Genomic DNA, 14,379 nt, shown 5'->3' with positions numbered 1-14,379 from the left:
AAGCTCATTGATAATGTGATTCTCCACAGCCAGAATCAAATTAACAAATGCCTACTACATGCCCAGAAATGGACAAAACAGATTGGTGCACTTGGGGGAACATCATGTTGGCGCCAGGCTCCCCTGGTTAGGAAGGCAGTTCGTTAATGCCTTCCTAGGGATCATGACAAACCATCAGGAAGCCATGATGAAAAAGCATACTTCCTTGAGGTCAGGGCTGTGGGCTACATGGCCACACACAAAGTGCTAAGTGACCCTCAAACTGCTACTTCTACAGGGGCAGGCGACAGCTTTCCACTGCTGAGCCTGCTAGGCCACATGCCATGCCAGGGGCCCCATCTTGGCAAAGACACAACTCAGATGCTGCTGCCTTTAATATGGCAGATTTATTTCTGTGTGGCCTTGGCACCTCTCTGATTCCTAACATAAAAAAGGTAAAGGCAGGCTGGTGGAGTGGTTTAAGTGGTAAGAGTGCTTGCCTAGCAAGTGTGAGGCCCTGAGTTCAAACCCCAGCACTGCCAAAAAAAGGTAAAGGCATTCCACTACCCTTCATATAAAGCTGCCAATACACCCGTGCCCAGTTCATTGATGGCAAAGATAATTTCTTTTCTGAGACCTGGGTGAGGTTCTCAACCAAATGGATGGTCATCCTCCCCATCCTTTCTCCAAGTGAAGGGCCCAGAAGGTCCTCACCTGTTGCTCTCCTGCCTGAGCTTGCTCAGCTGAAGGCTCAGGTGCTGCTGGGGGTGCTGGGCCACCTGGGCAACCACCGAACCAGGTCTGCTCCCTCCAGGTGTCATGTGTGCTCCACTGCTGGGCAAGTCTGCTAGGGAATAGTCCCCTTCCACTTCATCCGTGTCCTTATCTACCCCTTCAGTCTCAGAGGCAGGCTCAAAGTGGGCTCGGAGCTCTGCAAAATCACAGACAATGAAATAGCATTGCAACAAGGCCTGGCATGGCTCATGTCCTGTGCCAGCAAATCTGCCAGCAAACTAGGCAGTTCAGAGGCTGGCCTGACCAGTGCCATGCTCCATCAGGGACTACTGACTATAAAAGGAAATTATTTCATTTGGTTCTCTGCAATATAATGATGATCATCCCCAGTTTACACATGAAGAAACTGAAAATTAAAGACAAAAGTCAGCCAAGAGTGGATTACAAACGTACAACCTGCCTCTGCTTGGTGTCTGCCACAAGAAGCACTCAGGAGAGCAGGTGGAAGAGGAACAGCCAGGGTCCAGTAAAAAGAGAGGAAGGGGCAATGTCAGCAGATCGTTCGAAAGCCTCCCTTCACAGGAAGGAGGACCTTGTCACAGAAGCAGTTTTGTTATTAAGCCGCTAACGTTTCAAAAAGAAAATACAAAAGCCCAAGGTTGGGACTGGGAACAGAGCTCAGAGGTAGAGGGTGTGCTCAGCACACATAAGGCTCTGAGTTTGATCCCCAGTGCACACATACAGGTAAAAAGCCCAAGTTTTGTTTTTGGTTTTTATTTTGGTGGTACTTGGGTTTTGAAATCAGGGTAAGCATCATGCTTGCTAGACAGGTGCTATACCACTTGAGCCATGACCCTAGACCTTTTTTTGGGGGGGAGGGTATAGGGGCTCAAATTCAGGGCCTGCACCTTGAGCCACTCTACCAGCCCTTTTTGTGACGGGCTTTTTCTTTTTTTTTCTTGAGATAGGGTCTCGCAAACTATTTGCCAGGACTGGCTTCGAGCTGCAGTCCTCATCTCTGCCTCCTGACTCTGCCTCCTGAGTAGCTAGGATTACAGGCGTGAGCCACCAGCACCTGGCCCTTTTTTGCTTTGGTTATTTTTTCTGGTAGGTTATTGTGTTTTTGCCCTGGGGCCAGCCTCAGTCCAGGATCCTCCTACCTATGGGCTCCTGCATAGCTGGGATTACAGTGTACACCACTATGCGCAGTTTATTTGCTGAGATGGGATCTCATTAACTTTTTGCCCTGGCTGGCCTCAAACCATGATCTTCCCAATCTCTGCCCACTGAGTAGCTGTGATTACAGGCATGAGCCACTTGCCCAAGGTTCCTGTAGCTACCACAGGTTGATTCTGAGAGGAAACAGCCATTTAATGAGCAACTATCTGGTAAGCATTGGTGAGTGTGCACCCTGAAGTGGGTACCTGAGTATTGGAGGACCCCTACCCTTGAGCTCAGCACTCCCTTTTTAGATCGGAAGTTTAGTCTGGATGCAGCCTTCACTATCACGCCCAGGGGTACCATGAGATGTTCTTATCACAGACATTCAGCCCCAGACAATTGTTGAGTGCAGAGGATATTTCTGGCGTTTTCCACAGCCCTGAAGCTGACCTTGACCACAAGAGGACACTTACCTGGGATGAGAATGGTGACTGCAGCCTGCACTGCTCTGCGGATGAGGCTGTCCATTGCAAACATCCAGTGGGGCCTAATTAAGTGACTCCTCAAAATCTTATTTACCTAAAAAGCACAAAGGTCCAGATTTCTATTGTTACATTCTTAAGAACTATGAGTTCTTCCCCATTCTAATTTGCTTCTGCTCTTTCCCCATTCTAATTTGCTTCTGCTCTGAGACTGCTAGCCATGCTGCCCTGGATTTCTGCCTGATGTATTTCTTCTGAACAAGTTTTCCTCTAGGCTGACTCAAAGTCTGGGCACAGCACTGGGATCAGCCTCACTGGGCCTCTTCGTTGTTTACTCAAGGATGAACTAGACATGACCTTGTGCCTGGAGGAACTCACATCTGTATGGACTCAAATGCACACCTACTGTGCTGGCAGATGCCACCTGTTCCCAAATCCTACACTGCTCATGCTCTTTTTGCCAAATGTAACTGGCCCATTCACCCAGGTGTGATTCCTATATACCTATATGCTCAGTGTTTAGAGAAGGAGCTACTGAAATTGAGGATTCAGGTGTAAACAGATGAGAAGAAATAGAGCTAGTGGAGAAGACAGTGAGTGAATTCTGATCTAGCATGTTCTCTCAGGCCAGATAGAGCACTTACAGCATCCTGGAATCCAAACAGGACCAAGTGAATCTGATTGATGGATGAGCTGTCAAAATCCAGGTCTACCTTTAGCTTTGATATTGTGGACGCCATCACTCTGGGCTCTGGAGAGCGGATGAAGTCCCTCAGGATCCCAATGATTTGTTTGATGTGGCCAACTGAGAGATGCAACTCTTCTGAACTCTGAAAACACACATGCACACATGCACGCACACATCATTTTCATCAAATGAGCCAGAGACGGACATAGAAAATGGAAAATGTATTATAAGAAACTACACTGTCCACTTGCTAATGGGATTGTGTCTCTGTTCCTGGAATTCCCTCCATGTTCTTCCTGTTACAGTCTTCTGGTCCCTTCTCCCTGATGGCCACACACCCTCAGCACTAAGACCCTCATCAGCCCTCATCAGAAGGCATGGTTCATAGTGGGGCAGTGGCCTCTCCAAAAAGGACCTTCCCCATCCAAAACAAGGAAAGGGGACCAATTTGCCACTACTATGTGCTAGTTAAAACTCAAATGTCCTTCATAACCATTCTCCCTGAAATGGCTGTGCTCCCAGCTTCTGAGGGCAGCTCTGGCCTGTCCTACAGCCCCAGGGCTCAAAGCTGAGAAAAGGTGAGAGGAGGCCAGAAGTCGGGTGGGAGTCCTTTAGTTTCCTGGGCTTTCTGTTGCCTTATGGCCTGTTTTCCACCAGGAGGCAGCACCACCCCATAAATGCTGGAAGCACTGCAGGGCTCTGCAAATTCACACATTGGCAGTTTTTCTGTCTTGTCTTTTGTTTTGTTGAGGAAGGGAAAGATGTTGCGAAATACTTAGTGTAATAATTGTAGCTGTGCAAATATTCCAGAGCACATGGAACCTGTGTTCCCTGTAGGCCTGATGAAACATGGATGCAGGCAAAGGGGGTGGGATTAGTAGGCGTTAGGCCTATACCTGAGCCACACACTCCTGCAAGTTGGAAGCCACCTCGTTCTGCTCTTCCCAAAGGATTTTGTACAGGATGGCCCGGCGCTCACTGTCCTTGCGCAGCAGGAAGAGGCCTGGGTCCCTGTCCTCTGGGGATGAGGCTGTGCTCCTATCTTCCAAGGCTGAATTCTCATCTGGAACGCTGCGGACAATACATGTGACAATCCCTGTGTGTGTCTGGGGACTGGGGAACCAAGATGCATCCCTTTCTTCCCTCTCTTGCCTCCCCCATGGCACCCATGTTGGGGGAGGGAAAGGAAAAGATGTGAGGAGGGGAAGGGAGAGAAGGGGGACAATCAGGGAGGGTGAGGGGATGAGATGGAAGGGGAATTTGGGGGGTAGGGAAGGGAGGAATAAGAGGGGTGATATGAGAGGAGAAAGGACAGAAAAGCAGAAGAGACAGTGAGTGAAGAAAATGTCCTTGGTCATCTCAGGTCACCCTGCTGCCCTGCAGAAAGGAAGCAAAAGCCCTTCCCAAGTCACCTGGCTGTGACCCAGCAGGATTCTGCACCCCTCACAGGACCACAGCAGGACAATGGACACAGGCAGTACCTGAGAAGGTGGCTGAGCTGGTGCCTGGATGACTGGGTCTTCTCAAAGAATGTGTCGGGTTGGGCATCAGAGTCTGGGGAGATGGAGCCATGCTCACTGCTGCTGCTACCCATAGGCTCCCCTGGCGAGGGCAAAGCCAGGGCACTGGTAGCACCCCGGACACCCTCTGTGGAAAGATAGCCAGACAGGGTGTGGGAGGCTCAGAGAGGGCCTAGGCACACACCCAGGGTCTTGAGAAGCCTGTGCTGCTCTAACCGGGTGGTGTAAATGGTCACCCACATAGGATCCTGGTGGAAATGTAGGCCGGGGATGGGCCCCGTGGGAAACACAGATATGGTGCTGCTCTGAGAAGCAAGTTGCAGAGTCACACTGCTGTGGCTTCTGACCCCATCCCTGCCATGGAGAGGATAAACAGCTTCCTTTTCAGAGGCTGCTCTTATCTCATTGCCAATTAGGACTTACTGCTCCAAAGGTGTCACTGGGCTTTGATGGCCTGCAGGATAATCACCACAGGCAAACCTCCCTAACATATCCTTTAATAAGGGCCAGGATCAGCCCAGAATGGCAGGCCAGGCTCCAAAAACAAAGTACCATGCTCTGCCCGTGGGGAGATGCAAAACCTCATCCAGGGGACCCCTCACCTTCTTCCTCTTCACATTCCCCCCAAAAAGGCCTTTAACAAAGTGGCAAGGTAGGGGAGAGAGTCATATCACCTGCAAGGTTCCCTGTGCCTGTTGGAAGATGGAGGGACATTTATTGGATGGACTTTGACCCTCCCCCAACCTACTTCACCAGTCCTGCCACTCTTCACATAAATGGGCCCAGTGTGTTAAGCTCAGCAATCTGGGGCTCTAGGGCTCTCTGGGAGCAACACAGAAGCCTAGGGCATCCCCCAGCTGAACAGGTAGGTCTCACCTGATGGCTTGAAAGCAATCCGGTTCTTCTTGCCTTTGTTCACCTGCCTTAAGAAACCCTCTTTGAGTAGGTCAGCAGCGGTGACCCGTTTGTGAGGATCAGGCTCAAAACAGGATAAGAGGAAAGCTCTGGCCTCAGCTGAAAGGACTTCTGGAATCTCAGGGTGGATCTTAAACATCCCCACCTGCATTGGAGGAAGAGGTAACTGATATGTCAATGGGCCATGGATGATGACAGATGCACATGTTTTCCATAGAGAGAGCTCCAACACCTGCCATTCCATAAGGGGCTGCAACATGACATTAACCTGTGTCTGCACCCCTTTGCAATGTGATGTTCCTGCACCTCCCATTCCACAGGCGGAGTCTATTTCCCCCTCTGGGAATCTTGGCTGGCCTTTTGTGACTTTGCTTTCAAAGCCCAGGCCTTAAGACGCCTTGTAGCTGCTGTTCTAGTCCTCTTGGAGCCCCGAGACCACCATGCAGTACTAAGGGAGTTGGGATGGATGACTGTGTGGCGACAGCAGCCCAGCCCTCCCTGCTGCACCCTCATACATGAAGGAGTGCCGGACGATCCTGGCCCAGCTAAGCCACCACCTGGATGCACCCAGAAGTGAGCCCAGGCAAGACCACTGAAGGGCCAAACTGTGAGGAATGGTAGTCATTGTTTTAAACCCGCAGAGGACTGCAGTGGTATGATACATGCAGGACAGAACTGAAAGGGAGTTGGGCCACAGCCTAGGGCAGGAGAGTCTTAAGCTGGATACAGAAAGACATCTGCTGCTTGGTCCCTGACACAAAGTCCCCAAAAGACCCCACATATTCCTCTCAATTTCTATGCATCCACAGGCCAGACCACCAGCCTCTAGCTCTAAATCACAAGTGGTCACAACTAGAGGCTGCTATCTCACGGACAAGAGTGTCATCACCCACAGCGACCTCTGGCTTCCTCCCCACAGAACACAGCAGCTGAAAGAAGGTGCTGCACTTTCCTGTTAGAACTTGCTAGAACGGCTACTTTGGCTCCTGCTTCTGGCCAGTTAAACCCTGTCCTGCTAAAGGCTCTCCATCCCTGTGACCCATAGGGGAGCAAGAGTCAGTTCCCAGATGTCATGTTTTACCAAGGCATGGGAATGTTTCTAGACAAATGTAACCCCTTCCTGCATAATTGTTCCCAACAAGGTGGGGGGAGTGGCTCACTAGTCTTTTTAGGTACTGTTATCTTAAAGATCATGTCCTTCTCTGTATCTTTTCCAAGACCATCCCACAATCCAGAGGTTGGAAAGCATTTTATCTTCCAGATCCACATTCATCACCAGCTGCTCAGCAATCCCAGGGCCTGGCTTGGCCTTGCATACCCCACTGTGTGAGATCTGGGGCTGCAAGGCCTCTCAACTTTACCCCTCCAAAGACCCTAGATAAAGTGGACACGTCTCATTCCCAAGCACTGATCATGACCAGGACGGAACACTAATGCTGGACAGAATCCAATCACCAGCATTTGAAATGCAGGGCACATTACAGGTGGTACCTGATGCCTCAGTGGTGGGGAAAGACATCAGCAGTGCCCAACAGCTCTAGGGTGCACAGAGACAAAAATCCAGGACACGAATCTAAAGTGGAAAGCAGTGGTTTCCTCTCTGGCTCTTAGAAAGAAAAGAGCAGAAGTGGCACCCTGCAAGTACATCACTTTTAAGGGTGTTGTGTCGTTGCTCCTGTGTCAGTCAGCTATGGCTGATGTAACAAAATACCACAGAATGGGGGGCTTAAACAACAGAAATGTATTGTCTCATGGTTCTGGAGGCTGGAAGTCTGAGGTCAAAGTGTTGAGAGGGCCAGACTTCCTCTGATGTGTGTGAGGAATCCTCCCTTGCCTCTATGTTTCTGCTGGTTTCTGAGCCATCTCTGCTGTTCCCTGGCTCTCACCCCAACCCCTTGCCTTCATGTGGCATTCTCCTTGGGTATTTTCACATAGTCTTCTCTGTGCATGTCTACCTCTGTGTTTTGTTTAAGTGACTTTATTTCAGACAGGGTCTCACTAAATTGCCCAGGCTGGCCTTGAACTTGTGATCCTCCTGCTTTCAGCCTCTCAAGTAGTTAGGAGATACATATATATATATAGTGGGACTGGGGTTTGAACTCAGGGGTTTGTGCTTGCAAAAGCAGGCACTCTACTGCTTGAGCCACACCTCCACTCCTTTTTTGCTGTGGTTATTTTGGAGATGGGGTCTTGTGAACTATTTGCCTGAGCTGGCCTCGACCTGTGATTGTCCTGATCTCAACCTCCCAAGTAGTTAGGGTTATAAGCATGCACTACTGGCACCCAGCATGTAGCTGGGATCTCTATGTCCAGATATATCCCCTTTTTATAAGGACAGTTTTCATACTATATCACAGCCACTCCACTGACCCCATTTTAACTATATTTTCTCTGTAAAGACCTTATTTCCAAATATAAGGGGTAGGGCTTCCACATATTTTGGGTGACACAAACCCATAATAGTCCACCTTAGGTAAGAACAATTCCCTTTGTTTCAGACACCACTCAGAAGTTTCTTGAAATTTTTGTGAAGGATTCCAGGACCCCAGAAACAACATGGGGGGCATTATTTAATATTAACTTTTTTGTTGGCAATAAAAACTGACTTCATATGCCACCCAAGAAAGTTAATATATTTTCAGAGAATTTATTTGTACAGCTAATTAGCTAACCAAAAATAGGAGACAGAAAGAGGACAGGGGAATCGCTTATGCCCTATGAATGAATTAAGAAAGTCATAGCTTCATTTAGCTGGGTTTCCCGAATTTCACAGGAAGTCAACAGATCAGAAAGCAGCCAGCCATGGCTCTCAGGTGGACCCCATTCTTTTCTCTGCACCAGTTGCTATTTATTCCAGGGCCTGTGATGAAAGCTGTAGGTACAATCTTCAATGGCCCCAATTTGGTCCATCATGGATATGGACCACTGATGTGATAAGGAAGGTCATTGCTGTCTTCCAGTCTTTGCGTTAGGGGTCTGTTAGGATTTCAGGGGTTGGAAGACTTTTGTTGACTTGAGTTCTTGGCTTTCAAGCTACCCTGGCTGCTTATGTGAGAACCTTCTGCAGGGCACCTTTGTCTTCACGCTGAGAACAGCCAAAGCCCCAAGAGCACAGAGTTATCAGAGCCAACTGAACATGTTGCACTCATACTTCTGAGTTCTTTCTGTCCTACCCAACATCTAAACTACCTAAACAACCAAATACATCTTACTTTGAACATTGCTGCTTGTGGCTCGCCGAGTTCATGGAATGGAGGCCTACTGGTGGCCATCTCAATGATGGTACAGCCCAGGGACCAGATATCAGCTGGGGCACCATACCCTCGAGGTCCTTGATCTATAATCTCAGGTGCCATGTACTGCAGAGTGCCTATATAGAAAACAAATGAACAAAGATTGGGGTGCCATATTGCTTACAAACTAAGCAGAACATTAAGTATACAAGTATGTGGACTTAACTGCCTCATTAATGGTATATGGAGCCTTGCCCCATACATAAATAATATGGATGCATCATTTTTTGACCAGAGACATGCAACACTCTTTCCTTTAATACTGATCACATTGAGAGAGGGTCGCATAGCCCTTCAAAGGATAAAAAGGCCCAATTCTGTAAGTGCATTTTAGTACGTGCCGAATACAAGGAAACTGGAATGTGAGAAACAGCCTGGTCATGAGGAGCTGCAGAGTGGAGGAGACAGACACAATGGTGGCAGCAGTGATGATAAAATGTGGTCAGTGCTAAAACAGAGGCACACACAGAAGGCTACAGAATATAGATGGAAAAGTGATCAATTCTGCCTGTTCTAAATCAGGAAAATCTATGGCTGTGTCACCTTTGGTCTCTGAGAGGTAAATGCCAAGACAAAATTAGACATACAAGAGATTTATTGGGGAGGTCTATGAAAGACAAAGGTGAGGGGGGCAGGGAGAGTGTCAGACTGCAATGTAGGTCTAACTCTGGGAAGGGAGGTGGTGAAGAATGGGGTAGAAAGTGTCTCTGATGGCACTGTTCTGAGAGTTCCTGGCTAAAATGTACCTACTGGAAGAGTGCCACACTGGTTCTAGTACCCTTGCCAGGCTCAGTCATTGGCAGGGAGGAGCCTACAGAAAGCATGACCTGGCCACCAACATGATCTAAAGGGGCAGCAGATGGTGCTGTCAGTGAAGTAGGTTTCTGCTGTGATGGTCAAAGACAGATAAAGGGATAGGAGGACATCCAGGTGCAGGGAAGAGCTTGAACAAAGCACATGACTGTGAAGTATGGGGTCCATGGAACAAGTGATGTTTGTTGACCTGGGCCAGGTACAGAAAGAATTAAGGAGAGTGGCAAGGACACAGTCCAAAGGGTGAGCTGTGTGTTCTGAAGGCTCTGGCTTTGGACTTTGTCCTGTCGGTCACGGGCCAGTAGAGGCTGCCACAGGGAAGGAGGTGAGAGATAAGGCAGCAGAAAGCCAAAGGGATTATTAAAAGGGAAAGACACGGTGTCAGGGGGGTCAATCAAGGTTTCTGGGAATAAAACCTTTGGCCTTCCTTGAAAGGAGGAAAAGAGAAATGGCAAAGAGGTTTCGAATAAAACAGTAAACTCACAAAAGACCTTCATCATGAATACAACACTGATGTCCAGAAAAATGAAAGGGCACTTCTCAGGATCACACAACCAAAGCAGGTTTCCTGAGTTTTAATCAATAAAAACAAAGGACTCATCAGTTTAAAAAGAAGTTGAGAGAAGCTACCACTACATCTTTCTCTTGAGGAACGAATGTCTTATTAGCATTTTTCTTTCCTATGAACATTTGAAAGACTCTGGGACAGCTGTGACAAATAGAATGTTCTGTAAAGATGGAAATGTATTCTGTAGAGTTCAATATAGTAGTAGCCATTAACCACATATGACTACAGAGCTGTTGAAATGTGGCTACTGAGACCAAGGAAAGGAAATTTAAATTATTTTAATTTTATTTCATTTTAACTGATATAAAGTTAAATGTGAATCAGGCTGTTTTAACACAACAGATCAGAGGGACACAAATGATTGCTTTGGTTTTCAAGCTTAAACCTATTGAGGAAGTGTTCAGTCAGTTGCAAAGTTGGGCAAGATGGAGGTGTGTAGTACTTGCACTTGATGCACTGTGAGGAAATCCCAAAGCCCCCGGAAGGGAACTTCCGGTGATACAATATCCTCTACAGGTTGTTGCTGCTGTGAATAACAGGAGAAGTGTTGGCAGGGAATGTGCCTTCTAACAAATTAATTAATTTAGGAAAGATTTGACACTGCTGTTAATCTAACATCTTCCAGCTGTCTGGAATGTTGGGTCTGAGACTCTAGAAACCCCATTTCTGCTTTGCCTGCAGTTCCAGTAGGCTCTGCAACTAGGTGGTGCTAGAGACACCCTGGAAGACATAGGGGTTCTTGCTCCTCCCTATTTGCTCCTCGTTCCTGTCAGCAAGCTACACTCTGGACCCTCAGTTGGCTCCAGTCTCCAGCCTTTTGACATTCTACACTCCCAGAACCAGCTTTATCTTGCCCCTCACAGGTACTTGCTCCAGCCTGGTGACAATCCCTCCTCTAATGTTACCCTCCCGTCTGCACCTCTCCCCCAAACTCTAGGGGTATAGGCTACTTCCTGAAACCTCAGCACCTCCTCTCTGTCTTTTCAGGTTCAGTACTCAGAAATAAAAAGTTCTTTCTATTAAATTCTTTCTGTAAAAATGACTGCAGTAGTTTCTGCTTTTTCCTGCCTGGATCCTCACTATTACAATTACTAAAAGTTCCCAAAAGAGCAAAAGAATACATTTACAACATTATCTAGTAGTAGAAAATAGTACTAAGGCAAACAGCAATGGCTACTTGACCCTGGTCAAATAACTGTCACCTTAGTATAACTATTTCATAATTGGGACCTATTTATTTAGTCTTTTTTTTTTTTTTTGGTGATACTAGAGTTTGAACTCAGGCCTAGAGTTTGCTAGGCAGGCACTCTACCACTTGAGACACTCTACTAGCCCTGTTGTTTTATTTTTTTACGTTGGGTATTTTCAAGATTGGGTCTCACAAACTATTTGCCAAGGCTGGCTTTGAACCTTGATCCTCCTGATCGCTGCATCCTGAGTAGCTAGGATTATAGGCATGAGCCACCAGCACCCAGCTTATTTAGTCTTCTTAATGCTAAATTTGAAGATTTTCTTTATATGGGGCCATAGTGAACATTGCTCTAAAAGTGAGTATCTAGCAATGATATCCATATTATTTATTGCTGTATAATAAAGTATTCCCAAATTTAGCAGCAAACAACATATTGGGGCTGAGGATGTAACTCAGTGGTAGAGGACTTGCCTAGCATGTCCTGGAGCCTGGGTTCCATCCCCAGTATTGCGAAAAAAAATCATTTCAATTTCACATAGTGTCTAAGGTTGGAAATCCAGGAGAAGCTGGCTGGACAGGTCTGGCTCAGAGCCTCCTATGAGGCTGCAGTCAAGATGTAAGCTGGGGCTGCATCAACTGAAGGCTAGACTGAGGCTGCTGGATCAGCTTTCAAGTTCATCTTGTATGGTTGGGGTTAGTAGGAGGCTTCAATTTCTTGCCAAGTGGAATCCTCCATAAGGCTGCCAAGACATGGCTTCCCTCAGAGAAAGTGACCCGAGAGAGAAAGAGAGATGCCACTCTGCCTTTTAGGACCTGGTCTTAGGCCACACACTGTCACTTCCATGAATTAAATTCACTAGAAATGAGTCACTGAATTCAATCCACATTCAACAGGTGGGGTTTAGACAAAGGTAAGAATATCAGGAGGTAGGGAGTATCCTGGAGGCTAGTCCCTATGACTTTGGTCAGCACTTGATGGCTTATAAAGTATCTCCATGTATTGTCCATCTGACTTTCACAACTCTGTAAAGTTGGGCACAGGAGGCACTATCTACTGATATTCTCATTTTATGCATGAGGAAACTGATGTTTAGACAAACTGAAGGATTACTGAAGCTAGAACACAGGTCTCTTGCCTCCAAGCTCAGAACTACACACTATGACATCACTCATTTATGTAATAGATCAAGAAGTACTGCTGAAGATATGGCAGGAAGGCAGGGAGAGGGAAGGGAGACAATGAGAGACCATGAGGGAGATAATGAGTGAAACAGTGAAAAACAAAAAACAGATTTGAGGAATGTCACATAGCACCAGAGGTAAGATCACAGAAGGGTCACCTGCCCCAGAGGTTAAAATGGCCAATGAAATAGTATGTGACCATGTATGGGACAAGCTGTACCCCCCATTTCTGTAACCTGCTCTAAATGGTATATAAGGAAAGCCCCCTTTGTTCTTGGGGGCTCAGCCTCTGGATGTGAATTTGCTGAGTTGCTGAAAACTTGCTTCCCAAAAGCTTTGGTGCCCTATCTATCTGAGCCTTCCTACATTTCTGGGGACTCAGTCTGGGATTTGGAGGATGATGTTTTCGTCTCCTTGTTGCCGGCTCAGTGTCCTTAGCCCACCAGGAGGGCCGCCCCTGCCAGGCACCACCAGATCCAAGGGGAGGGAGCCTCTCTCCTGGCAAACTGAGGAGGTGAGTTTCAATCACACAAAGGAACCTGGAAAAGCTCAGGAACCAACTCGGGAGCCCTGCTCATCATAGTGGTAAGAAGCTGGGTTCGAATTTAGGCCTGCCTTAGGAGGTAGAAGGGGAGTCTGATAACTCCCAGCAGAGACACCTGAGTAACAACCTCATAGGAGGCTCTAAGCCAGACCTGCCCAGCCAGCTTCTCCTGAATTTCCAACCTTAGACACTATGTGAAATTGAAATGATTTTTTTTTGCAAAGCTGGGGATGGAACCCAGGCTCCAGGACATGATAGGCAAGCTCTCTACCACTGAGTTACATCCTCAGCCCCAATATGTTGTCCCCATGACTTTGGGCTGGCCACTTTTGAGGATTATGAGGAGGACTAGGATGGACCGGGCTCCATTCTACTGGGCCCCCAGGAGCCTATGGTCCAAATGAAGATGGGAGGGCATCCCATTGACCTACTGGTGGACACTGGCAAGACCCATCCAGTTGTAACCCAACCTGTGGGCCCTCTCTCACAGACACATGCAACCATTGTCGGGGCCACGAGAGATGAAACTCGCTGCCCCTTCCTCATATCCAGAAAATGCAATCTTGGAAAGCATGAGTTCCTCTACCTTCCTGATTGCCCTGTGGCCTTGATGGGCAGAGTCTTGTTGTGCAAACTAAGGGCACAGATAACTTTTGACTGATGGCATGACAGCCTTAAAGCTGAGAGGGCCTGAAGCCAAGATTCTAACTCTCACAGTTGTATAGGAGGAAGAATGGCAACTCTGTGCCTCTAAGAAAGAGATTCCTGAGATTCTCTTTAACATTCCAGGAGTATGGGCTGAGGACAACCCCCCAGGACTGGCTCAGAACATACCTCCAGTGGTGGTAGAATAAAAGCTGGGAGCCATTCCTGTTAGCCAGAGGCAATACCACATTCCTTACAAAGCCCAAATTGGGATCAAAAAGCATCTTGATAGACTCCTAAAGTATGGGATCCTTTGGCCTTGTCAGTCTCCCTGGAACACTCCCTTACTACCTGTCCAAAAACCAGGGACTGAAGAATTTAGGTCAGTTCAGGACCTCTGTGAAGTCAACTCAGCAACTGTTACTTTACACCCTGTGGTCTCAAACCCATACATGCTTTTGGGCCTTATCCCAGCTGAGGCAAAGTTCTTTACCTTCTTGGACCTTAAGGATGCATATTTTTGCATCCGCCTGGCCCCACAGAGCCAACCCATCTTTGCCTTCCAATGAGAAAGTTCTAGTACTGGAGAGAAGGAAAAATTGACTTGGACTCAGTTCAAGTCTTCAAAAACTATCCCACTATCTTTGGAACTGCCTTGGCAT

The 14,379-nt window shown here is 47.5% G+C and overlaps 1 protein-coding gene across 2 annotated transcripts in view; it reads right to left on the bottom strand.

The window, feature by feature from the left end:
- Positions 1-14,379, bottom strand: part of Map3k15 (mitogen-activated protein kinase kinase kinase 15) — a 136,587-nt gene that overhangs the window by 5,643 nt on the left and 116,565 nt on the right. For both annotated transcript variants that reach the window (XM_074063413.1, XM_074063412.1), the window contains exons 19-25: positions 8,693-8,850; positions 5,442-5,625; positions 4,527-4,692; positions 3,942-4,116; positions 3,002-3,187; positions 2,349-2,454; positions 694-910 (exon numbers count right to left, since the gene is read on the bottom strand). In XM_074063413.1, coding sequence (XP_073919514.1) covers positions 694-910; positions 2,349-2,454; positions 3,002-3,187; positions 3,942-4,116; positions 4,527-4,692; positions 5,442-5,625; positions 8,693-8,850 — 1,192 coding nt within the window. The remainder of the gene's footprint in view (positions 1-693; positions 911-2,348; positions 2,455-3,001; positions 3,188-3,941; positions 4,117-4,526; positions 4,693-5,441; positions 5,626-8,692; positions 8,851-14,379) is intronic.

The sequence above is a fragment of the Castor canadensis genome, chromosome X (assembly GCF_047511655.1).
Source record: "Castor canadensis chromosome X, mCasCan1.hap1v2, whole genome shotgun sequence".
Lineage (NCBI taxonomy): Eukaryota > Metazoa > Chordata > Mammalia > Rodentia > Castoridae > Castor > Castor canadensis.
This window is presented reverse-complemented; position numbering and strand designations above follow the sequence as displayed.